We start from the raw sequence: 25,159 nt of genomic DNA on the forward strand, positions 1-25,159 counted from the left end.
AGGGCGCGTCGCGCGTGGATGACGCGGCGTCGCACAGTGATGAGGCCGGCGGGGTTTTCCCCCGCGTTGTTGTGGGCCCGGCCCGTAGCGATGGGAGGCGGCGGCGGCGGCCGCGGGCGGCTCTGATGGCGGCTCCCGAGGCGGGCGGCAGCGGCTCCGGGCCGGTGCTGGACGAGTTCACGGCGCCGGCGGAGAAGAGCGGCTTCCTGGAGCGGAGCCGGGGCCGCATCGCCAGCCTCTTCGGGGCGCGGCTCGCGGTGCTGGGGGCGCCGGACGGCTGGAGCCCCGCGGGCCCGTCTGGGCCCTGCCCTCGCAGCGACCGCATCTGGCTGCAGCTGGCCGGGGGCCGCCGCGCCGTGCTCAGCGCCAAGGTAACCGCCCGGGGCTGGGGGCGCCGGTGCTCCCGGGGTGAAGTGCTTCCCTCAGGCGGGAGAGCTGGGCGCTGAGTCCCGGCCAGATGCGGGTGTGTGGAGGGAGGAGGAGGAGGAAGAGACCAGGTGAACTTGCTTGCTATCTGGCTTGGCCCCGTCCGCCTGACCTGACCTGCAGGTTGCCAGCACCTCCGTCCCCTGGGTGGGAAATGAGCGTCTGGCCCCGCACGTCCTGGCTAGGTTGTAGCCTGAGGCCCACGTGAAGCCTGGTTGCAATCTGACTGTAACCGCTTGGTTTGTTTTCAGTAGCTGGGTGAATAGTTTAAAAAAAAAACAAAAAAGAAAACGCGATGGTTTAAAAAAAGAAAAATTGTTAAAGTGACTGGATTGTTTTTTCCCCGGCAGCGCTGCTTAAAAGGAGCTTCGATAATGTGCCGTGTCGCAGCAGTTCTGACCATTGTTTTCATGGCCTTTCTGTGTCCTGCGCTCCTGTTTTTGCATTTGCCTGCAACTATGTTAACATGGTTTTTCCTACCCGTGGTGTCAGTTGGGACATTAGTCCCGAAGTGTGAGCAGGCAGAGCCGAAGCTATTTGACCTGTTTGGTTCGTGGAGTAGAAAGCAGTGTCTGGCTACCTGAAAGAGTTGGGGTACAGGGAGCTAAGCCACGCAAGAGCTAACTAGTCTTGTTTCTACATCCCGATGCTTTATAGTAGTAGTGCCCAACTGTTTTGCTTCTTGAGCTGGATGGCTCGTGCGGGCTGGGTCCACGAGCTGGATCCGTTCCATGGGCCCAATCCACAAGCCCTATGGTGGTTGCAGCCCTGCATGGAATTGGTCCTGGCCCATGTGCTGGATTGGGCCCCCCTGTTACCCCAGTCCTGCTGCAAGATCTCTGGCCTCATACAGGCCTAGCTACTGCCCATGAGCACAGGATCAGGCCTTGCTGTCCACCCAAAGCCCTGCATGCTCCAGGTTGGGCCGAGCCTCCCCACATGCACAGGATAGGGACCTGCTGCCCACCATGAGTCCCACACATGTGTTGTGCTGCCCACCACCCTGCCTAGCACATGCAGGGTCAGGCCCCACTGCCTTGGTCCCATGCGTGCCTGGGGGGGGCCCCATCACCTACCCTTGTGCATGTAGGTGGGATCCCCTGTGCAGGGCCGTGTCATCTGGCTCATGGTGCTTGGAAATTTGTCAGTAAAGGAGCAGTGACAGCATTAATTGCCACCCTTTCCTGCCAGATTTCCAGACCTTGGAGGAGCCCAATAGGCTGGATCACACCGCTCCATGGTCTAGATCTGTCCCACGGGCCAGGGGTTGAGAACCCTTGTTTTATAGCACCCTAATCTACTGATTAGGGTGCTAATTTGCTGTGCTTAGGAATGGCTTAGTTACTAAAATTTCATCTATAGCTAACTTTTTTTTTTTTGAGGTGCAGTACAGTGTTGCAGTTGGCATTATTCAGTTGTTTATGACAGCAGGAGCCAATCTTTATTTTTATTTTTTTTGGCAGACATGCCATGTTTTAGCCAATTGGCATTCTGATCCCTTTTCTCTGCCCAATCTGCTGCTCTGCTTTCATCTGCATGTGCATTCGGTGTTGTGCTGCCTGTCCCTACCCTGGTCTGCAGCATGCCACACACCTAGCCATGCTACTTGTAGCAAATTTTCAATAGGTTGGTCACCCCCTGTTTATAATATGATCATGGCAATGTTGGGCCATTTGAATTTTGGGAGCATGTTAAATGAGCCTTTTACTCTGTTTTGAAACCATTTCACAACAAAAATTTCCTTAATGGGTATTTCTGGGCCTGACTTTAATTAGTTTTAGCTTTGCATTTTGCTCTGTAAAGTCTTTATGTGTGGAGATGTATAAGAACTTCTCAGTAAAATGCTGTGGATGATTTGGATTGAAAAAAGTTGAATCTCCCAAACTTAAGTTTTACGGTAGTATAGGTGTGCCCAGAGTCCCCATCTGATAAAGTTGTATAAAGAAATACAAAATCCCATTCTTCCCCAGACAGCTTAAAATGCAGTCTATTAAGAATGTCTTTTCCTAATGTCAAGGTCTGATGAAAGTAGCAAATAACTAGAAAAATTCAGAAATAACAGTGTAGACCGTACATTTTTCAGAACAGTGTAAATGAGCTGCTCAAGATACCTTTCTTGAAAGTCACTTTATTTTTTCAAAGAATTCATGAAACTTGTAAAAGGTGCAGGGCTGAAACTGCTGTTCTAATTAGTTATATGAGGAAGAACAGTACAAGACATGCAATAGGAAAGCCTAATGTGCCATCATCCTGGGTTAGAGAAATAATGTAGGTGATAAAGGAGCTTTTGCCATGCACTGACCTCTTTCCCAAGACCACCAAAGAGTGTTTTCTGTCTTGGCAGACAAGGTTCTTTGGGTGAATCTGATATTTTTTTATTAGACCAATTTAAATAGTTGGAGAACAATTTTTAAGCAAGGTTTCGGGTTCAAAAACCCTTTGTCAGGCTAAGGAAGTTTCAGCAGTTGATGACTTCTGTCTTGGGGCATTTATACACATACGTTTGTCTGCTCCAACATGCTGAATTTCCGGCACACTGGAGCAGACTTGATTTATCAAGTCTGTGGATCATGCAAGCTGACGCACCTGGTGCTGCGTTGCATTCATTTGTATAAATGGTGACATGCGTGTCAGTGCTAGGTGGTATGCTTTGAAACTAAAACACCTTTGATGTGTTTTAGTTCAAAAGTGCACCGCCACCATTTTCTCAGCACTGATGAACATTTCACCACTTATACAAATGTATGGGATGTATTGCAGCACTGGGTGCCTTTAAAAGTGCCTGACCTGGCATCACATGCATGTGTGCATGTGCTCTTAGTTTTTAGCTTGGCTGAAACAGTTGTAGGTGGGGCCCAACCTTTTAAGAAGGCCTCCCACAGATTAGCCCCATTCCTTCCCCCAGGGCCACTCCTATCCCTTTCTCTTGCCTGATCTGCTGCTCTGTTCCCTGAGCAATTACCTGCTCTGCTTTTGGCTTCCTGCCCTATTTGCTATCAGGATGGATTTGAGTTAAATGGTGATTTAAATCACTGGTCAGGAAGCCTTGATTTAACCATTGTTTTCTACAAAAAAATTATTCTTGTTGTTTGATTTTGATATCCTTTATTCATTTACCTTCTTGAAACTTTGCACTTGTAAAGAAAGGTAAGGGCTTAGCTCTGTGTACACAAACTTGCAGAGATAAGAGGCCTGATCAGGTCTGTTGTCTCTCATCTCCATATAATGCTGTTAACAAGGATGTTATCTCTGGAGAGGACAAACTCTTTTTATGCCTGAAGACCGGCATGCCCGAAAACTTGCAGAGAACAATTTTTTCAACTATTTAGTTGGTCTAATAAAAGATATCACATCTACCCGAAGAACCTAGTCTACCTATGATCTCTGACAAAAACCATAGTTTGAGAATTGAAACTAAGCATCACAGAGATGCTTAATAGGCTCTTCTAGACTGAGCACGGAGTACCATTGGGTAGAATGGTTTTCTTCAATCTTTACTAATCTATAGAGGAGCCCCTAATCTAGTCCATGGCCTGTTGTGACCTATTTATAAAACTTCTAAAACAGATTGCATGAATATATTGTCTCAAATAGTATATAATTAGAAGACATAATCCCTATTCCATGATGATATCTTTGAGCTTTAACATATCTTAAATTAAAGTAACTTTTACAAGTTTTTATTTTTTTAAGTATCTTAAAAAATAAAGATTGCATCAAAAAATCTGATATTTAAATAAAAAATCCAATTTTTTTAATAGTTGATTTTTATCCACCCTGTTTGCTATTGTGTTTCCCTGCTTCCTCGTGGATCTATCATGTGCCACACATGGAAACTGTCTGTGCCACTTGTGGTATGTGTTGAAGGTTGGCTACCCCTGCAGAAGCAGATCCAGGAACAAGGCAAGGGGTGCTCTCTTCCTCCCCACTCCCTCACAGCTTGGCTATGCCATACATGTGCAGTGAGCTCTGGGTCCTTGCTTGAGCTCTGCATGTGCAGTGAGCTGATCAGCTGATCAGGACATTGTCTGAGGAGAGCCCCTGCTGTCATGCAGTTCCAGAGCCCAGGGGGTGAACACTGTTGCTGTTCATGTTTCTCTCCCTACTAAATTCAGCAGCAAGGCGAAGTAGATGAATGGCTATAGCAGCACTCAGCCCCCTCTTTCCTTCCCTCCTTCCCCTTACACTCAGTTCTTGGGTGGGATCTCCAGCCAGGCCTTGCACCAAAAACTAACGTGGCATAGTCAAGGGGTAGTGAGACCAGGCACCGCATCCCTTCTGGATCCACTCCAGACTGAGACATCAGTTTGTCAGTATTTTAATTTTGATGAGCAGGGTTAGAGGATATGATGGTTAAAGCACTTAGCACTATTACAGACCAGCTAATGTGACCAGTAGAGTTTCTTTGTTAATAGCATAGCATCTTTGCTGCAAGAGACCTAGGGGGTATGATGTTGTAAATACAGAGGCATGGTAGAAATTTCCACTTACTGTGCAATAGAAGGAAGAAAATAAATTTAGTTGATATTATCTCATTAGGAAAATGCTGCTGTTTCTTTGTTTGTTTAAAAAAATAAACTAGAGAACTAAATAAAACCAAAACTAGAGAACTTGCTCCCTATGACCAGCTCTTATTGGAGTGGGTATCTGGAATGTGCACATTAGGAACTATATAACTGATCAACTTGTTGCTGGATTTTTTTAGGTGCAATAATAGCAATGTCCCTAATGAAAGAAAGCTGAGCTGCCATGGAATCCAGAAAGCATCTTGCTCAATTCTGAGAAGCTGATTCATTACCAAAAAATAACAGAGGAAGGACTCTTTCAAACAAATGATGAATTTACCCACTGAACACGAAATTTATAAGCTGGACACCTGTACCTGAAGTGCAAATATAAAAATTTTATGCAGACTCTTTATCTAGATTAGTGATGGACTTTAGCTTTTAGGACTTGCCTTAACTGCTTAAAGTACATTTTATTCTAGGGTAACTAATATATGTATGTTATCCAAAGGCAAAAATTCAGTGAAAGCCAGTCACTGTAGATTATAAAAAAAGATAAACTTGTTGCTTTTTGCTGAAAGTGAAGTGCATACTGGTTGGTTGGTTGGTTGGTTTGTTTGTTTGTTTGTGTGTGTGGGTTTTTTAATAGCTCATAACTGTTAATTACTTTTCCATTAGCTGTTTACAAAGTAAGTCCATGAGCACTCTCACTATAGGCAATATGTTTATAGGTTCAGGTTATGATAAGTAAAGGAACAAAATATTACCAATTCCCACAAGGTAAATAATCTATGACAACTTGAATAATTGCCCCAAGTGTTCAATAAAGTAGCTCAGTGAAAGAAAACACAGACAACAAATTAAAGTATTACTAATAATTCACAAACCTTGTGTAAAGAGGAGAGCTAACATTTTTGCCTATCAACATCCTCTACAATATCCTTAAAATAACTTATCTGGAAACTGCTATTTGTCTTTTGGAAGACCTAAAAGACAGGAAATGGACACTAGAACCTTTCATTTTTAAGTCACTAATTTAGATCCAGTCCAGAGGGGTAACAAAGTTTATTGCTGATGACCTGCATGGCATTTAATATTTGACAGCACTGTTGGCTGTCACAGTAGGGAGTCCAAGCATTTGAATGCCTGATATAATAGGGATGGAAGCCTGTGCTGGTCATGGCTTGTAGAATATTCACTAACCATTGCCATTGACTTAGTCTGCAAGTCCTGTAATGGAGAACTTCAGGTTTCTCATTCACAAGCAATAAACTTGTATCAGAAATCTTTTGTGGTGGTTGATAAAAGAAAGTTCCCACATTCTGAATATTTGTTTCCCATGTTCTTGCTGTTCTTGTAGAACCTTATTTTCATGCCCCAGAAAAGAGTGATTTCAGATATTGTTACTGTACTGGTTCATACTCTTGCAATAGCCAATCCTTAAAGCTACATTGATGTAAATCAAATATGGTATCAGGTCTTGTTGCATTGTCTATTCATAACATTTAATTTTAGTTCAGTTTAAAAAAGAAACATATATATAATCCAAGCAGAGCAGCAAAAAGAGCACATTTAGTTGAATATTTACTTCATTTAGAACATTTCAGATCGAAATTACAAAATATTTTGTAAAATTATCAGTACTGGTAAAGCTGCAGAATGCTAATCCAATACTTTTGGGAACAGCCAAGTGATCTAACCTGGAAGTTTTGATGTTGGTGCAGGTAATGTCTAGAAATGTAACAACAGAAATGCATTTAGAGAAATAAATATATTTTCCGTGTTTACCCTGTTTTGACATGGAGGGAAAAGGTTGGTTCTGGAGTTTTGTTGATCAGTTTAATTTCCTGCTAATGCCCATGTCTTCAGAATCATATTTCTGCAGAATTTGTTTTCAGTGGGCACTATTGGGGCCAAGGTTCCCTCTAAGGTACACGCATGCATGGCTGAGCACAGCTAAAAGTGTGGCTGTGCACAGCCTTTTTCAAGGCCGCGCACCAAGAGAGGCTGGGGCGGGGGGCTGGTGCGGGCTCCGCCGGCTCTGGGGAAGTACTCCACTGCCTTCCCCAAGTGAGGCTCTGCTGGCTCTGGGACACTGCTCTGCTCCCCTGTATGGCCTCGGGGGGCGTGTCCTGCAGTGTTCTGGAGCCAGCGGAGCCTCACTTGGGGAAGGCAGCAGCTCCTCCTCGATGTGCGGCAAGGCAGGGATGGAAGCTGGGGCGGGGGGCTGGTGTGGGCTCCAGGGAAGTGCTCCACTCCCCGGCCTTGATGCAGGAGAGCGGAGCACTTCCCTGGAGCTGGCGGAGCCCCCAGCTCCAGCCTCTGGCCCTCAGCCTCTTGGCCCGAGTCCAGCCTCTGGCCCCCAGCTTCCAGCCTCTCAGCTCCAGCCCCCGGCCTCCAGCCCCCTTTGATAAGCGTCCCACATGGACCAAGGCAGCGTGCTCACAGACCAAGGTGGCACGCTAACGGACTACTACTACTCGGAGAAAACATTGGTTGGGGCACAGTTATATTAGACCAGTGCAACACTATGTTTCCCAGAAGTACCTAATTTGGTATTAAGAATTATATGTAGTATTAGAATGATGTTATAGCCATGATGGTCCAGGGATTATACAAGGTTTTCTTAGAGTGTTATCTTTCACAGTATTGGACCAACTGCATAGTTGGGATAGGCAAGTTCTCGAATTCAAGACATACAGAGCTAACCTTATTAAAAATAGCCTGCATTTGAAGGTTTGTCTAACTATCCCAATTAAGCAGTTGCTCCAGTAAAAGGTATCCTAAGAAATTCTTGCCAAGCACTATAGGGAAATTGCCTTCATGAATTTGACAACTTCTTTATGCAAACTAGTTTATACAACATTACCTTATGACACCGTGAATTCATTAGCAGGGCATGGCTTCTCTAACCAGAATATAAGACTAGTAACATTTTTCCTACTTGTATTTATGGTAATGCCTCTTTAAGGCTAGTAAACACTGCCAACTTTAACAATACTGAAAACATAAGAAATAGCTGTACCGCAGCAAAGCATAATAAAAACAAAGGTGTTTCTAGTCCAGGAGATCAGGTTCTCTTTCAAACCTGATCCAAATGGATGTTTTCTGTATCCCAAGAGAAAATGACTTAATTACATTTTTAGATTCATATATACATTTTTAGCATGGTGTAGATTTCAGGGTCTGACCCTAAAGACTTGGGGATTTTGACCCTACAGAAATTATGAAACTGTCCTGAGGCAGGTCTAGAAACCTTCATATCCGTACCTTACATCTGTGTAACTGTAAAAGCTTGCTTTGCCATCCAGTATGGTATTCCACTTTTATGAAATGCAAAATAAATTACAACTTTTGCTGTTGGAGCAAAACTACCTTTGACTTTAAAACTAGGCTATTGCCTTCAAATGTAAACAAAATTCTTTGAAACTCTCTTTATACTTTTAGGCTATTTTCCTGTGAAATCATTAATGGCTATTTGAAATGTATCTTGATTATGGTATCTAGAATATTGTTAAAGTTTACATCTTCATATGTTTTTCACTGTAAACTGAGTTTTTCTGTTGTTGAACACATTTATCATAGTTTCAAACAAGAACAAATATATTCACATTGTATATACACTTGATTTGTAGCAAGTTCATTATATTATCTTCCTTTCTCTTTCTCTCTCATCATAGGAGTATATTAAGGGACTCTGTGAACCTGAACTAGAAGAAAAGGAACATTATCCAAAGGACATGCATTGTATTTTTGTTGGTGCACATAGCCTGTTTCTTAACTATCTTATTCAGGATACCTGTGCTGATATAACAGTGCTGGAAATAGGATTACTTAGTGTTAAGGGTAGTGCAGAAGCTGTTGTTATGGCTAGAAGTCACGTTCAGCAATTTGTGAAGCTTTTTGAAACCAACGAAAGCTTATTAAATGACAGAGAATCGGAGATAAAAAAGCAATTTAAACAATTTGTGGAAGCACATGCAGATAAGTATACGATTGACTTGTTAATCTTGCCTAGCTCATTAAAAAGAGATCTTTTGAGTCTTACACAAAGCAAACATTGTGAAGAGGGCAATATGATAGACCTTACAGATTCTGAAACCACAGAAGAGGTTTTACAGAACAAAGCCCCTAAAATAACTGTAAAAAGTAGAGATGGAAAAACAGTTCAGGAGGAAGCAAGAAATAATGCTGGAACACCGGTAACAGAGCTGACGAAGCAAATGGACACAGTGCTTTCTGATGCACAAGGAAGGTGTTTTGTTCCTATAAATGGTGTGACTGCGTTGGAGACATCTGTTTCCAAAGAGAGACAGTCATGTAAGAGGAGGTCTTCAGATGCTGAGGAAAGGCTTCCTAAGAAACAGTTTTCATTAGAAAGTAATCAGGAGGGCAAGCCTATACCATGCAGTGATCCTCCTGATGAGGATGTAGTTATTGATCTGATTTCTGATAGCTGCACTGAATCAGATGATCCAAGCTGCAAAGAAGGTGATGAGGAAATGGAATATAAGATTCTTGTAAACTTTTTCAAAACCATGGGCTATTCCCAAAAAATTGTAGAGCGAGTTATTGATGAACTGGGACAATTAACGGAACCATTAATACTCCTCCAAGAAATTGAAAAGGAAAATGAAAAGTTTCAGAAGGAAATGGAAAAGTCACCTCAAATATCAAGATGCACAAGTGTGCGCCTAGGAGCTAGTACAAATCGTTTACACACTGCGAAAGAGGGAGCAATTTCCAGCAGTAAAAATCGTCTTAAACCCAGTCATATTTTGAAGGAGCCAAAAAATGTACAGCAGAAAGTAGCGGACTTGCCACATGTACAGGTCAATGCAGAAGCCAAATGGTGCATGTCAGACTGTAAAAACAAAACTGCAGTTCCTTCCAGTAAAACTTCAACAGAATGTTGTAAACAGAAGGGGTTTAATTCTGATCAGCGTCATGGCTCAAGGACAAGTGATATAGAAACTGATGGTTTACTACCTTTGAACACTGTAGCGTCTAACACTGTAGAGTTGATGAAAGATGGGGTGCTAAAAGATGGTGACTTCATAGCAAGAGGGAGCTCAAGCCAGCAGCAGACACCAATGCAGACTGAATTTGCAGGTTGTCAGCAAAAATCTGTAGGGTCTGCACAGAATAATCAACCTGTTCTTGAAAATCAGCCAGCACCTTACAGCACTTCTCAGTTCACACTCATTAACCAACACCCTTCTCAAAACCCAAGGCTGCTTGAACTTCCTCACCCAACTTCTGGTTGTCCACCCCAAGTACATCATCCAATTCCAGACTGGAAGGCAGTGGGAGCATGTAGTCGTCACACTGATCCCTCAGTTACTGGGGTTCAAAGATTTTTGGAGTCTCTAAAAAAGCCATATAGACTGGAGCTGAAAAATGAACCTGGAAGACCATATTTAAAACACATCATTATAGATGGAAGCAACGTTGCAATTTCGTAAGTATAGCTAGTTTGCACTTTTTCCCTTTATAAAAACTTGGTAATTTTTTTTTTAAAGAGAAATGGGGAAGAGGAGAACGCTAACTTGCATCATTCTTTTTCTTATTTTCAATTGTATTTATAAGCTTTTGTTAACTAGCCGTCAGGTAACCAGGAGTAGGGGTGCACTGATATATCAGTTGGCTATCGGATCATTACCGATTAAAAGGAGAAACGACATTATCGGCTATTGGCTTTTTTTGGTCATTGTAGCTGATAGCTATTGCTGCATGCCTGGGGCACCTTGACAAATGTAATCTGGTCCCCATGCCGTGCCGGTGGCCCAAGCCCACGGCAGACTACAGGTCCCAGCGAGGCAGCGGAGAGCGTGCTGGGTCACGGGGCACTGTGCTCCGCAACAAAGGAACTGTTACCAGCTCCTCCTCCTGCTGCTGCCATAGCAACACTGCATATGCAGCAGGGGCCTGAGCGCCAGGGCTGTCGCGGCGATGTTGGGCTGCTTGTGGGCAGGGCAAGGTCCCCTGCAAGGGACGTTCCGCTTTGCCAGGCACCAGGCTCCTTTGCAAAAGTGGCTTCTCCCTGTTGCCATGGGAGCTCGGCTGCGCGGAGCCCACTGGCACTGAGTCAGCAGCATGTTCTAGGGCTCCAAACGTTCCCAGCGCCGCTGTCCACATGAGGGTCCACGCCATCCATCCGAGATGGCAGCACAGGGAGCAGGGCTGCAGGTAAGAGCCATGGCAAAGGGGGCTACCAGCTTGGGAATAAGACGGTCACCGCCTTCCTCATTATCAGTGCACCCTTATTATCTACTATTCCCACAGCTTTCTAGCAAGTCTTCTTGTAGGTGGATTATTTTGATCAAGGGATAAAGAGGTCTGTCACTTGGAAGTTAGGTGGCTATTTACTATCTATTTTCCATGGTCTGCCTTATGTTTTGGTTTTGACTTCTTTAAAATATGCTGTTCCACTTACAGTTCACAAGGTGGTTTGTGCTATAAAAGTTCTCTTCAGGACCCTAAATATTGTGCTGATTTGGGTAGCGTAAGGATCCATACAGGATAAAATAGTAGCTTTTCTTATGATTGTAGCAGTTTACAGAAGATACGCATATGTTTTATAAGTTACTTCATCTGCTAAATAATTCTCTCTTGTATGTGGTGGTGACACTTTTTTTTAGGAATTTGATTAAAATAGGTATTCTAGTTACTTACTTTTGTAAGTCAAAAACTCTTTATCTAGTTATTTTTGATAAGTTTTAAATGCTGTTCTGTGATTATTTTTAATTTGGATTTTATACCCTACAGAAAAGTGGGTCTTGAGTCTTGCATGTATTCAGCAGATTGGCTTTGAATTTCTCCAATTTTAGATACATTTATAGAAACATTAATAAAAGCAACTGTAAATGACCAGAGAAATAGTTCACTTCATATTTTCATAAGAATATATCTCCTTTTAAGAAAAAAAATATGACTTTTCATAGTGTATAAAACAAAAACTTTTTTAGGGTGTTGGGAAATGTAAAATTCTTTATGAAGATAAGGTGCAAAGTTAAAATGGAATTTAAGTCCTACAACAACATCTTTATCAAGTAGCTTTAAAAAATGAAGTCTGGCTAAGCTCGGGCAATGTCTCATATCCCCAAAATTCAGAAACGGAACCCTGCAATCATCATGTATCATAGCCTGGTTTTATACCTTAATAAAACTGCATGCTTGAAATTACAAAGAAGTTATGGCAGGCAGCTAATGAACATGTTCTATGGAGACTGCATTATCTACTATTTTATTTTAATGCCTGAACTATGAAAATATTTTTATAAAGTACCTTTGTAGTTAAAGATCACCCGCAACTGTAGAATAAAATGTTCAGTTTCTTACACCTGCTCTTAAGTTGCCAGGCCAATATTTATGCTTCCTAGGTCATACTATCATATATTAAAAAAAGAAATAAAATAAAAATGGGGGTATAATCAGTTTGCCTGGAGCCCTGTTAGTCTAGGCAAATGCAGACCTACAATACGTCTCCCCTTTCTGGTTGTTCTTCAAAAGAAGACACAAAGATAAGTGAAAGTAGCAAAACTTGAAGTGCACAAAATGTACAAAAAAGTTTTTCCTTTATTCTAGTTAACATTAGGTTTTTCTGTTTTTACGCATTCTTATGGATAAAGCTGAATTTGGGCTTTTGACACCTGCTTTAATTACATGACTTCATATTGCATGGGCTGATATTAGAACATGTATGAAAGTAAGAGCCAAATTCTGTTAGTTAAATGGACAGGCTAAAAAACGTGTTTTATTGACTTTAGTTTAGTTTACTGCTCAAGTTAAAATGTCTCTTCCCTTTGTTTCCCATTGGAACTCATAAGGCCCCAACAAAGTTCTAACGTCTGTGGCTTTTTGTAGCAAAAACAATTGACCCAGGCTTCCAAGAAATATTCTATACTTAAAAGGCAAAAAGTAACCACTTCACTTCGTTTTCTGCAGCTTTACTTCTAATCATCAAAACTCTGAATTGATAGCTGTGGGTGATCAAGCCAAGGGAATATCTGTTTTACTTGCAAACTCAACAGCTGAAAGGAAAATGTGTTAGAGGTAGAGGGGTTATTTGTTTTGGAGTTGTTTACAACCTTGGAATATGAAAATGTGATCCTGCAAGAGCAATAGCAAACTGACAACTTTAAAAAAAACCCCAATCTTTATCTGTGTAATACAGTCTCCCAGGAGTAGATTAGTTGATCTTCCTGCTGCTCTGCTTGCTGATACTAAGAACAGTGGGAATAACATATCAGGGCTGCTACCAAGAATTTTATTTTCTGCAGTGCTTGTAAAGTTTCTTTGCAGTGACAGTAAAGAAACCTCTTAATATTGTTAAACTTCAGAGTAGGCTTTTGGGAATAACTTACACCCAGTGGCTTTGGCAGGAGTAAGTCCTGCCTCAAGTCCTCTAAAACCAGACCAGGCATTTTTTAAATGCTGCCTGAATTCAAAAGCAGGAAGTATTGTCTGAAATGAAATCGAGTCTAATTGCCTTTATGTGGCAATTTAGACAGTTTCACGAATGTCTCATTCAAACAAGTAGTATTACAATATCAACAAGTAATGCATCTGTAGGATAAGCCAGGGATGTCAAACATGGTCCTCAAGCCAGGTCCAGCCTGTGGGTGTCTGGACCAGCCCCATGTGGTAGTCCTGGCCCCACATACTGCATGTGACGTATGAGCTGGACCCGGTGCCATGCTGCCTGTACAAAGCTTAGGTGCTCGGTTCGGGCATGCACAGTGGCTCTGGGACTAGTCTGGACCAGGCTATGCCATATCCAATGTCCTGGCCTAGGCCAGCATGGTGCCACATGGAGCGTACACCCTGTGCTGTATGCAGCATGCACAGCCAGTCCACTCTGTCCAGGTGCCACCAGAACCTTTCTGCAGTGCTTGCAAAGTTTCTTTGCAGTGACAGGAGATGAACAGATAAGTGCAAGTTCAGGCTTGACACCCTGCCTTGGCAAATCCCTCACCCCTACTGCCCAATTCCTCTGCAGAGAAATTAGCACTATAAGTCATCAATGAGGGTGCCACTCAGTTCACAAAAGTTAAGGAAGGATGCCTCAAGTCCAAAAGAGGTTGAGAGCCACACCTCTAAGCTAAAGTTTTAATCTTTTCCTCCATCTACTTGATTGATTCTCACCTCCCCTCCCCCCCGCCCTGTGTATTGGCTGATGTCTCAACCGACATGGAAGTGATTGCAATTTTGACTGCCATTTTCATATTTCATCTGCTGTTACATTACCAGATCAAAAGACACTCTGCTTTCAGAGTTATTTCTAAAAAAGCTGCTTCCTCAGTATAATTCAGCTTTATATAGGCACTTGTAGCCTGTATCTATTTCACTGGGAGCCTTTAACTTACTTTTTGCAGATAATGATGCTGGAAGTGCCTGTGTGCTTCTTTGGGCAGAACAACCTTTTCTTCTGGTGGCTGTTTGAAAGCAAAGATTTAATAATACTCTCATGAAATTGCTTGAAGCAATGGAGGCTGAGCCCAAAACCAGCTTGAATGGCCTCAAATAAATAAATATCCCAGGAAATCAGTTTTTCTTTGTTTATTGAGTATTCCCAAGTGGCTCATGAATTGTCAATAAAATGCCATGCTCATTTGATTTATGACCTTCTCTTTTATAAAAATAGTCTAAGAATCCTTCAGATATTTTGTATAACCGTCTCTCAGGGGTGACTATTATTAAGTAAAAATGAAAATTTGTTGACCATTGTTCTAACTTTCTGAGGGTTGAAAACTTTAGTCCTGTACTTCTGAAGCATGAATTTAGGTGCTAAGCTTTGCATTTCAGGATTGAAGTACTCCTGTCATTTGACTGTTGTGATCCTGGTTGTTTTTTATGGGGCAAACCTTAAATGATCCATAACTGTGACAGTACTTGACTAAAAATACAGTGCTGCTTTGTTACAGTAAATAGTTTTTAAAATGAACTTATTTCGGATTGTGTTGTTTAAAAATAGTGATGTAAAAATGCATGTCACAATTATGAGTCATAATTTATTCTGAGCTTTTTCAACTGATTTCCCAAACTTGTATAAAGGGAAAAGAAATGCAAATTGCTGGGGTTATGTAGAAACTAACAAATGCACCACATCCTCTTTACTACTAACTTTTTTTTATTAATATAGAAGTTGTAGACGGAAGAGAATGGACTTTTACACAATTGAGCTCAATTCTGTCCAAATACATTGCATTGCAGCAGGCATAAATATATTGAACACTTCAGGGGGGAAAAAAAGCTGTGTACACTGTGCTGGGTTTAAAAACTTTGAAAAAACACTCAAAACAGATTGGTAAAATATTTCCTCATTTATACAATCTGAGAAATTAGGTAAAATTTTACTTCCATATAGCACCATAACCTTGGTATGTTCTCCGCATGCTTGTTCAGTGATACTTGCCGTCTCCTGTTCAGTCAGCTGCAAACTCTTGTTTACAAAAAAGAGAAAATTGTAATTGAAAATAACTTTCTGACCAAGATACTTTAAATATGTTACTAAGCCAGCATGTAACCTTTTTCCAAGGGTGTGCCCTCATTTTTACTGCAATTTCATCTTATGAGAGATTTTATATATTGGAAATGTGGTTTTTAGAGGCACACCCACCTCTGCTCCCTTCTTTTTGCTTGTATTTCCAACAACCCTTTCCCATCCCCATCCTGATCCCCACTCCATTTCTTCACCCCTCGTGTTCCTCTGGCTCCTACCCTCATTTACAGTGTGCTGAGAAAACACCCAGTCCTTGCTTAGGCTCTTGACTTGCCTTGTGCCATCTTTAACCCTCCTAGGAGAGTGAGGGTCTCTGCTTTTTGGACATGTCTACTTTAGAGAGAAGATGTAATATTTAACACACTAATCATACTGTAGGCCAATCAGTTATACTTCTAAAATGCGAATTCCAGAATATCTCAAACATACCTTCTTTACTATTTCTGAAAAGCAAGCCTTTAAGTTTGCACTGAATTAAATATTTGTGCAGTGCTCACTCCCATTATTACAGGATTGAGTAAATATGATTAATTCCATATGTAAATATGGACTTAATCACAAGGTATTATTTCATCTGGTATTTAGCTTAGTTTGTATCTGCTTCTCTCCCTCTTCTGCAGAAGGGCACATTGTGCCTGAAAACCTGTTTAACATCTCTCTCAACCATACGATTGGTCGCATAAAAGTTACCATCAGAAAAACCTTACATCTTGCAACTTTTTTCTCATTTTTTATCAGGAAATGTGCTGCGCAAACACATTCTTTTTCTATACTAGCTAAATGTTTGTCTTTTTTCTGTAAATCTGGTTTTTAATATATAGAAATGCATTTGAAATAATGAATTATTTTTTAATTAACACCAGCTATAGTCCTCCTTAATCAACTTTTTAAGATTTTATTTTAGGTAGAAAAGTGTCAGACTTTCCCCCTCCCCCACTTTCTTCCCCAAAGTCTCTTTTGCCCTGTCTTGTGACATTTGGTTTTTGGCATCTGGGTACAGTGTTTACTACAGCACAGCAAAACTTCAGTCTTTGGTATGTCTAACACAGGCTACAAATGAATTAGTTCCTGACTGTCTTGATTTGTTTTCATTTTTATTAATGCCATTTGGCTAAATCACAAAATTAAGAAGTTAACATTTTTATTCTATGTTTTGAGAAGATGGCCTAGATTCAGAGGCATTACGCTATCCAGCTACTTCCCAGAAAGTATTGGCCCCAAGACTATGGTGAGAGAAGCGATTGGGGACCATGTCCCAAACTTGGTACCCTCACTTTCAGTACCCTGCAATGCACCCTACCAAGACAACTGATTTTTGTACCAATTGGCGAGAAGGGACTGTTTCCTTACAGCACAAAACTTCAAAATTCATTATAGTTGAATCTTTAATTGCTCATTTTAACCTGCATTTAATAAGTTGTGTTTCAACTTGAGAAGTTTTTATGGTGGACTCTTTAGAAGGAGAAAAAGTCCCTATTTCCAAGTAACAGGTAGTTCTGCCTACAGAACTTCATGCAGGCTAGGTAGGCACTGTTCACCTGCCTTGCTGGGGAGAGGGGAAGGTAGCAATATATCTACTTTCTACTAAAATACTGGTTATGGAATGCATCCTGTGCAACTAGAGCAATAAGCATCTACTCCTTTTGGTGTAATATGTGAAATGAAGTTGCTGTATCTTATACCTTGGTACTGTAAATCACTTCTGTGTCCTTATTTGCCCTACTGTACTTGAACCCATTTCAACTTCTTTTTTTTATTTTTTAATAGTCATGGTCTAAATAAATTCTTCTCCTGTCGAGGAATTGCTATTGCTGTTGATTACTTTTGGAAACGTGGTCACCGAAGCATTACTGTGTTTGTTCCACAGTGGAGAACAAGACGTGATCCTTCTGTTACAGGTGAGGCAAAGTCTCCTATTTTCTTGCCTTTTGACTTCAGTTTAATGAACCACTTCCAAGTTCAGCTCTAAATATCTGGGACCTTGGTAATGAAAGTTATATTGGTAAATAAATAGCTTTGAAATAACTATTTTTACATTTCTCTGAATTCAATCAAATTGCTTGACAAAGTCTAATTGGACATTACAGGAAAAGGCAGCTAAGTATCATTTTGGATTGGAATAATTCATCATGACTACTCACCTTACAGAAAAGTTTGGGTGTCCTTTCATTTTAAGAAACTCCTCTAGGTTTGAACACTGTTTAAAGATCCACTGTTTAAAGACCTGATATTTAAGATGCATCTTCCATAAGAAAAATATTTTTAACTTGAATGAGTTAGTCAAGGGGGAGAAAATCCTTGTAAGTGCAAGGCACTTTCTAGTTCGTTTTTTGTTTTTTGTTTTTTTTTTTTCCCCCATGTGATGTAGCAAGTCAGTTAGACTACTGGGATACCTTGTGTTTCCAGCATGATCTGTAAACTCGTGGGAAAACTAAAATATGCCATGTCTTCCCTAGGATTTTACCCTGTTAACTCCCATTTAAGGCAAGGCCTTAAATATTTTAGGTCTTCTAAACAATTGCTTTTTCTCTTCTACTATTTTCCAACCTCTCAAACCTTTTTTAATTGTTTCCTTTCCATAGTTTTAAACTTAATTTTTTTCTGTTGGGCTGAGCTCAGTTGTCCTGTTAACCAATCTTGCAGTTCAAAATGGGTAAGAGGAGGGTGGGCACTAGGATGCCAGTGCACATCTCTGTACCCATCGCTGAAGCCCTCCTGTCAGCTGAAGCCTCACATCCACAAGCTAGATCCAAAGGTTACCCACTTCTGCCCTAGAAGATAAGCAATATTCTCACTTTACGGTTGAGGAAATGGAAACAGTAAAATTAAGAGAATCTTGTCTTTTAAAACTAAATGTTCATTTAATTTTTTAACAGAGCAGCATTTCTTAACTGAGCTTCAGGATATTGGAATATTGTCTTTAACTCCTGCAAGGGTGGTATTGGGAGCAAGAATTGCTGCTCACGATGACAGGTATGGAAGATACAGGTTAAAAGTCTAACAGTGAATATTGCTAGGTCAAATATCATGAATCTTATTATGAGGTAAATTTTAACTTGCCTAGAGAGAGCCAGGCACCCACTTAATAGATATTGGATGTGCTCCATATTTGTAGAAATTGGATGCTAAAAATGTGCATCTGATATCAGAGATTCTCATTTGTACAGCTGTCTCTGTCATTTCCTTATGTAGTCTGCTTTCAGACTGTCAGGAAAATGAAAGGTTTTTGTTGTATACCTTTTTTGGTAACCTTCTAATATAGTATAATTTAAGTCATTGTTCATCCTTGTGTAGACATGGTTGGTTTGTTTTATGTTCGTAACTTTTTTATAACATGGACATAGTCAGTTTTCAGAAGGATCTCTCTAAACCGTAAAAATAATATTTGCTTAAATCACATACTGTTACCTTACTAACTTAACTCATTGAGTCATAGAGCTTTGATGCATATGTCTAGAGCTTTGCTGATAGCTCTGTTCATTTTTATATTAATAAAAACAGCATAGTTATTTCAAGTACAAATCTCCAGTTGTAACACTTGAGAATAACTTTCAAGTGTTTTCCCCGTTGCAAGCAGGGAGTATACTATATTTAAAAGAATAGTATATATTATTGCTGAATTCTCCCAGTCTTAAATTTCCCAGTGAAAAAAGCATGCTAGAAAAAGTGCTTTTAGGAGGGCAGCTATTGCTAAATTTGGCAAAGGTAAAGCAGCTGCCACTCTGAAGTTGTTATTTACCAGCTGGCTGCTATTTGCATCCCTCTCCCTTTAAACTAGTAAGCATTCCCATTCTTGGGAGAAAAGAGATGTTCTTGCACTTAATGTGCCTTACTTTTTTGATTGATTATTAGTTGATACAGCCATATGTCCAACTAGAAGTAAACGTGTGAACGTGAGAATGCATTACATTTTTAGTTTTTTCTTTAAACCCCGAATCTCTCTATTTAAGAATGCTAGGGCAGAAGATATTAGAGTTCTGTAGACTGGAGATTGAATTGTTTCCATGGTGGTTCTTGGGTACTGCTTGAATAAGCAGTGCAGTTGCAAAATGCATATGGTATTTGAGTATCACTTTTAGTCGGGGGTAGTCAGCTGGCTTCTCTGAGTATCCTTGCTAATGGAGTTCTTCTTAAGGCTGTAGTGCTGGTTTTCTAGGTGATGTAAATGTCTTCAACTGAGGCAAAAGATTTTAACTGTCTTTGAAACAAATGTTGTAGATTTTTGCTGCATCTTGCTGATAAAACTGGAGGGATTATTGTTACTAATGATAACTTCAGAGAATTTGTGACGGAATCACTTTCCTGGAGAGAGATTATTCAAAGAAGGTAATTACTTGGATTTGCACACATATAGCAAAGATGCCTATCCATCCATACATGCCAAGTGCCACTAGCATAATGTTGAAGCATTTTTTTTTTTTTAAAGAGAACTTTTGACCCTTCTGACATACTTCCTGGGTGTAGACTATTAGGTAGCCCTTCCTGGAAATAGGGCCTTGTAGCCCAGTTGCCTTAGACTCTGAACCCAGTGCTGTAACTCTGGGCCTCCAAGTAGATTAAGCACAATGGCTATCAGAGATGAGATCTTTTGGTACTCTGAAAAGGTCAACCATAAACTCAGGGGCACATGACAGCTGAAGGAAATCTATAGCAGCTTTGTAATGGTACCAAAACTATTATCACTTTTAATAATTATTGCTTTACCTAGCATGACAAATACGTCGCTTCACAAATTTTAATTAATGATTGTATTTTCTTGACTTTTTTCCCTTACTGCTTTTGAATATTCTCTTAGGTTTAGGGTAGAAATGGTTAAGAGTGAAGAAATCCTCTCCCACCTACACATGACTATTTCCCAACCCCCTTCCACTCCCTCCGTTTCCCAAATTACAGCATCTGTCTATACCATGCAGCCTGTTTCTCTTTTTCAGGACTCTTAAATTGGATCTGTCTCTGATGAAATTGTACTTCTTTGCTCTTCTCCCTTGCCAAGCTTCCTTGTAGTCCCTCAAGGGTTTTCTGTTTGTTTGTTTGTTTTCTGCTCCCTCTGGATATGACTGAATGTCATAGACACATCTGAGCCTGCTTTAAACTAGTGAGGGGCATGCTGAGGGCAGTATATTTGTGGCAGCATGGATGATTAGACCATGTTGGGCTCCAAAGAGTTAGTTACCCAGTTTATTCAGTAGATCTTGTAGTCTGCACAGACCTTCATGCTCCTATTGCCACTTTGCTCTCAGTAGCCAAACAAAGTAATTTAAAGCTAGCTTAAGTATATGTGTATGAGTTGCAGTTCCTATGTTAGAGGTGTCCTGAATCTTATAGCTTCTAGTCTTTGGAATTTCCATTCAAGCAAAATACCATGCCAAAAACCATCTTTGGAGATGAGCTTGCCTTGTGCCGTCCATTGCGTCAAGGAGCTCCTGCTTGAATAGGACAGAACAATTTAATGATACAGCAATTCCGTCAGATGAACCAGAATTAATAAGCTGTGGAGATTCCCCAAATCATCAGTGTGGCAGTGCCATATAGTGTAACCCCCTCACCTATTGTACAAAGAGCCCTGAATATTATGCTGACTTGGTTGGAAATGATAAGGGTGCAAATTATAAAGCTGCATAGACCATCCCACCAGTAGACCACTCTTACTGAAGCCTTAATAAGTATATGACTCAAATATTTCTATTAATCTCGGCTTCATGGCACAGAGTGAAGTAGTCTGTCTGGTAGATAACTAGATCCTTTGCTACTTTGAGGCTTTAGAAAGCAACAAGTTTTGAATTCCATACAGAGACAAGCAGCAAGGGTCCCAGAGCCCTGATCTTATGCTTGCTGTAAGAAACTTAGGGCCCTTCTAGATATTCAGGTAAAGGCATAATAAGATCTGATGTTCAATCCATACAATCATGCCTCCTGCCATGTCACACGTGCGTGGCAGGAGGCATGATTGTGGGTTCGAGTATCAGATCCACTTGTGCCATATTGCCAGTGCAAGGGGAGCCTGGGATTTGTGATGCTGGTCTCCCCTTTCACCAGCTCCCGCTGCTGCGAGCTCTGCAGCTGATGAGGCTCACAGTGGGGACAGTGTATGGAACCCAGGCCCTGCTATGAGCCCCATCAGCTGTAGGGCTTGTAGGGAAGCACCTGGCCAATGGTGTGATAAGAAAAAAACACAAAGTTATTCTACAAAAAATATGGACTAACTTTGTGGCTTATTGCTTGCTTTTATCATGCCATTAACATGTGTGTCTGGGTCACAACTTAAAGCGTGATTAACTGGTTAATCACACCTTAAGTGTAACGTGTAGGTGGGACCTTACTTCCCAAGCAAGCAGCCACTGCCACAGTAACCTTGGTTTATGGATATTTGAGACATAGTCCTTAGAATCCACTGTAGCTGTCTAATCTTATAGTGACAAAAACTTATTGTAAATAACCATTTTAGTAGTTTCAGTTACCTGACTCCGTTTTCATAAAGAAAAATAGAGAAAGCTAGATGATCACGTATTAAGTCCAACATTTTAATGCACAGTGTTTTCTCAGGCTTTACAGTAGTATGCTCTTTGAATATGTAATGTGGTTGTCGGGTGTTTTTTCTATTTAACTGGCTGAATTGTTCCAATTACTAATACGTATACAAGAGGGAAAATGCACTATTATGGGTGCAGTATACTTCCACATTTTATATGAAGAAACAATGTTTACCTAACTTCAGAAACAAAATTTTAAAATTTCAGTATTTAAAATCGGATGGCTTGCTTTTAACTTAAAGTAAAAAAGCAGTTCCTTTCCTTTTGCTTAGGGTCTGATCTCAAGCCCACAGAAGTTAATGGAAAGACCACAGCTGGCTTCCAATACAGTTTGAACCACCCCTATATCATCTTCAAAGAACAAAAGACTGAAATAATTACAGCATATAAATAATGGAGATGCTTCTGTTGCTGCTGCAGTAGTTGTTTCTTCCATGACTGTGTTTTCCAGGCTTGTGTGAATGGGTAGACAAATGTATTCATGCAGCAGAAGCTACTGCCTCTCTTTGATGTGCAAATTTACCATAGATTCAAATCATGGGGTTTGTCAGTACTTTGTGTGTCCTTGTGGTGCTGCTCTGATCACAACTGGTTATGTAGCCAATTGCAATATACAGGTCTTGGACCAACTCTTCTGTGGAGGAAATTTTCTGAACAAACATTTCCTTACACTTTTCTTATCCTTTCTCACCAGCCCCATTGCACTTCCTCTGTTTTCAGAACCTTGTTTTACAGTGGCCCAAACCTCATAGTTCAAGGAATTCAGTATCCCCGAGTACAGTGGAAATGTCCTGTCTCTATAGTTAGCCATTAACAGTTTGACAGTGAGTACTGCTTATAGCTACAACAGATGTTCTCAACAACACAGTTTTGAGTACTGCTAAAAAATTAAGTATAGTTCATTCTACATACTGGTGACAGGAAAAAGACTTAATTGTATTGATAGTTTTTTTTCATAACTGCTTAATGTTGCAGATTGCTCCAGTACACTTTTGTTGGGGACATATTCATGGTTCCTGATGATCCTTTGGGAAGAAATGGACCCAGATTAGATGACTTCCTTCAGAATCAAGGCAGTGTTAGGTATAGTGCTTGCGCATGCCCACTCTCATTCTCTTTCTGTTTTGCTTTACGAGCTGTGACTTCAGAGAAAATACTGTTCCACTGTTTATTACAGTACAAGAGTGATGTTGTAGCCATGATGATCCATAAATTATGCAAAAGGCAAGGATTTCTTAGGGTGATGTCTTTTATTGAACCAAGAATATACAAAGTTGGTCCAATGAATTATATCACTCTAAGAAATCCTTTCCCCTGCTTTATTTAAAGTATTTACTTAAATCAAAAAGTAAGTGTATACATTATTCAAAATGTCAAGAACACTGGTTCTAAAGAGTCTTGTGGGGGGGAAAAACAGGTTTTGTTTTTGTTTTTACTTTAGTCTGTTCAGAAATCGGTGGTGACATTATGTGCAGCTAACCAAGATCTTACTCATCGGTAAAATAAGTCAGACAAGTAACTCAGTAACTTCCTCTGAGGTTTGGTTGTGGGGGTGTTCACATAAATGCGATGAACTTTATGGTGTTTTGATATTTCGCAGAAGTACTGATTTATAAAACCAAGAGTTCATCTAAATACCTTAATTGACCACACTGATTCTCTCCACGTGGGTACTGTGGACGTCACTGCGCACAAAGTATAGAGATGCGCACACACTGCATGTTGCATGGGCACAGCTTTTTCTTTTTTTGTTTTCACCTTTACATTGTTGTTATATTATGCCAATTAAAATATCTTGCCACGATTTCTTGAACTAAATGAGAGGGTTGTGATGGTGTTTAAGAAGATGCCTCTTGTTTTACTTCTTTCATTTTAAATTTCAAAAGAGAAAACAAAAACCCAAAAACCTATGAACAAGATTTAAAAATAGCTGCTATTGTTTGGTTTACCTTCCAAGGTTTTTTTAAGTTGGAAGCTTTTCCTAGCTCAGTCTCTAAATCACTGAAAGGAGCATAGCTTCTTGAACAGATAGGTCAGTGGCAGTTTTGTATAGGAACAGTTGCTGTAGATATACAGGCCTTATTTTTTAGGGTTTGTTTTAGAATTAAAAAAGAAACCACCAATCTTAGTATTTAACTTAGACACTCAAACCTGTCTGATTTTTATCTATATTAATGAAAATAGTTAATATGTCTGACACAACTAGTTGGCTTAATGGCTAATCAGTAATACTGAAGTTAGAGCCTTGCATTTAAAAAAAAAAAAATGAAAATAGTAACTGTTTTTGCTGTGTAGTCTACTTGTCACCTACATAAAACATCAGAGCCAAACGCATCTAATATAAATTCAAGGCTTTTGGGCTCTTGGGTTTCAGATTTGAAGTCTTTTGGATGAAATTTGATCCTTTATTATTTTTGTATTGCATTTTTAGTCCGTAACAACCTTACAAGTAACGTAAAGATTTTGGAACACCTTTTTGCTTTTCATTTTTTGTTGTTCTTAGAAGAATCTCCACATCTCTTCCTTAGTTTGAGATTTCATTTTTGTTCCATAGAAATTTTCCACCAACACAAACAGCATTATCAAGTGCTGGGTTGCATTCTTCTGAGACATCGGTCTTCATGCCAGTACCCAAGTTGGCCAATAGTAGTAGACAATCTATGAACAGAGCACATCCTGGTCCTTCATCTCCCTGGCTTCCACTGCAACCAGATATTCCAGATACACAGACTTGTCTAACAGTTCCACCACAAAGATCTGTTACCGAAACAAAACAGCTGAGAGACGCACTGGTAAAAATATTTCCCGATTCTGAGCAAAGACAGAAGATTGATCAAATACTTGCAAACCATCCATTCATGAGAGACCTTAATGCATTGTCTGCCATGGTGCTTGACTGAATGTAATATTGGGTTCTTTGTATTTACAACTAATTGAATTTAAACTTTGGATGCCAATATGAACAACATGTTGCACCAAGTTACACTGTGTATATTCAAAACTTTAATTTTATTTGTATAAACAAAGATAAGAACTATTTTTTTGTGTATATTCTTGTGGCTTTCAGACACCAACTTTTTGGTAAATTAAATTGTGCTGCTATTACAGATTTGTGTTAACATTTTCTGTGAAAAGAAACTCATCTTGACTTCTGCCTCATTGGAATTTCTTATTAAAACAGTTCACTTCCTGTA

The 25,159-nt window shown here is 40.3% G+C and overlaps 1 protein-coding gene across 2 annotated transcripts; it reads left to right on the plus strand.

The window, feature by feature from the left end:
* On the plus strand, positions 1-25,159 carry N4BP1 (NEDD4 binding protein 1). 2 transcript variants are annotated; one of them, XM_059713803.1, is made up of 8 exons: positions 11-371; positions 8,612-10,392; positions 17,203-17,333; positions 18,312-18,408; positions 19,654-19,761; positions 22,941-23,048; positions 23,407-23,462; positions 24,520-24,601. In XM_059713803.1, the coding sequence occupies exons 1-7, from the start codon at positions 126-128 to the stop codon at positions 23,426-23,428; spliced, it is 2,493 nt and encodes an 830-aa protein (XP_059569786.1). In that variant the 5' UTR covers positions 11-125; the 3' UTR covers positions 23,429-23,462; positions 24,520-24,601. The 2 variants fall into 2 exon arrangements, with proteins under 2 accessions (XP_006277408.1, XP_059569786.1); XM_006277346.4 differs by lacking the exon at positions 23,407-23,462 and having other exon boundaries at positions 1-371; positions 24,520-25,159.

Source organism: Alligator mississippiensis, chromosome 10, assembly GCF_030867095.1.
Source record: "Alligator mississippiensis isolate rAllMis1 chromosome 10, rAllMis1, whole genome shotgun sequence".
Lineage (NCBI taxonomy): Eukaryota > Metazoa > Chordata > Crocodylia > Alligatoridae > Alligator > Alligator mississippiensis.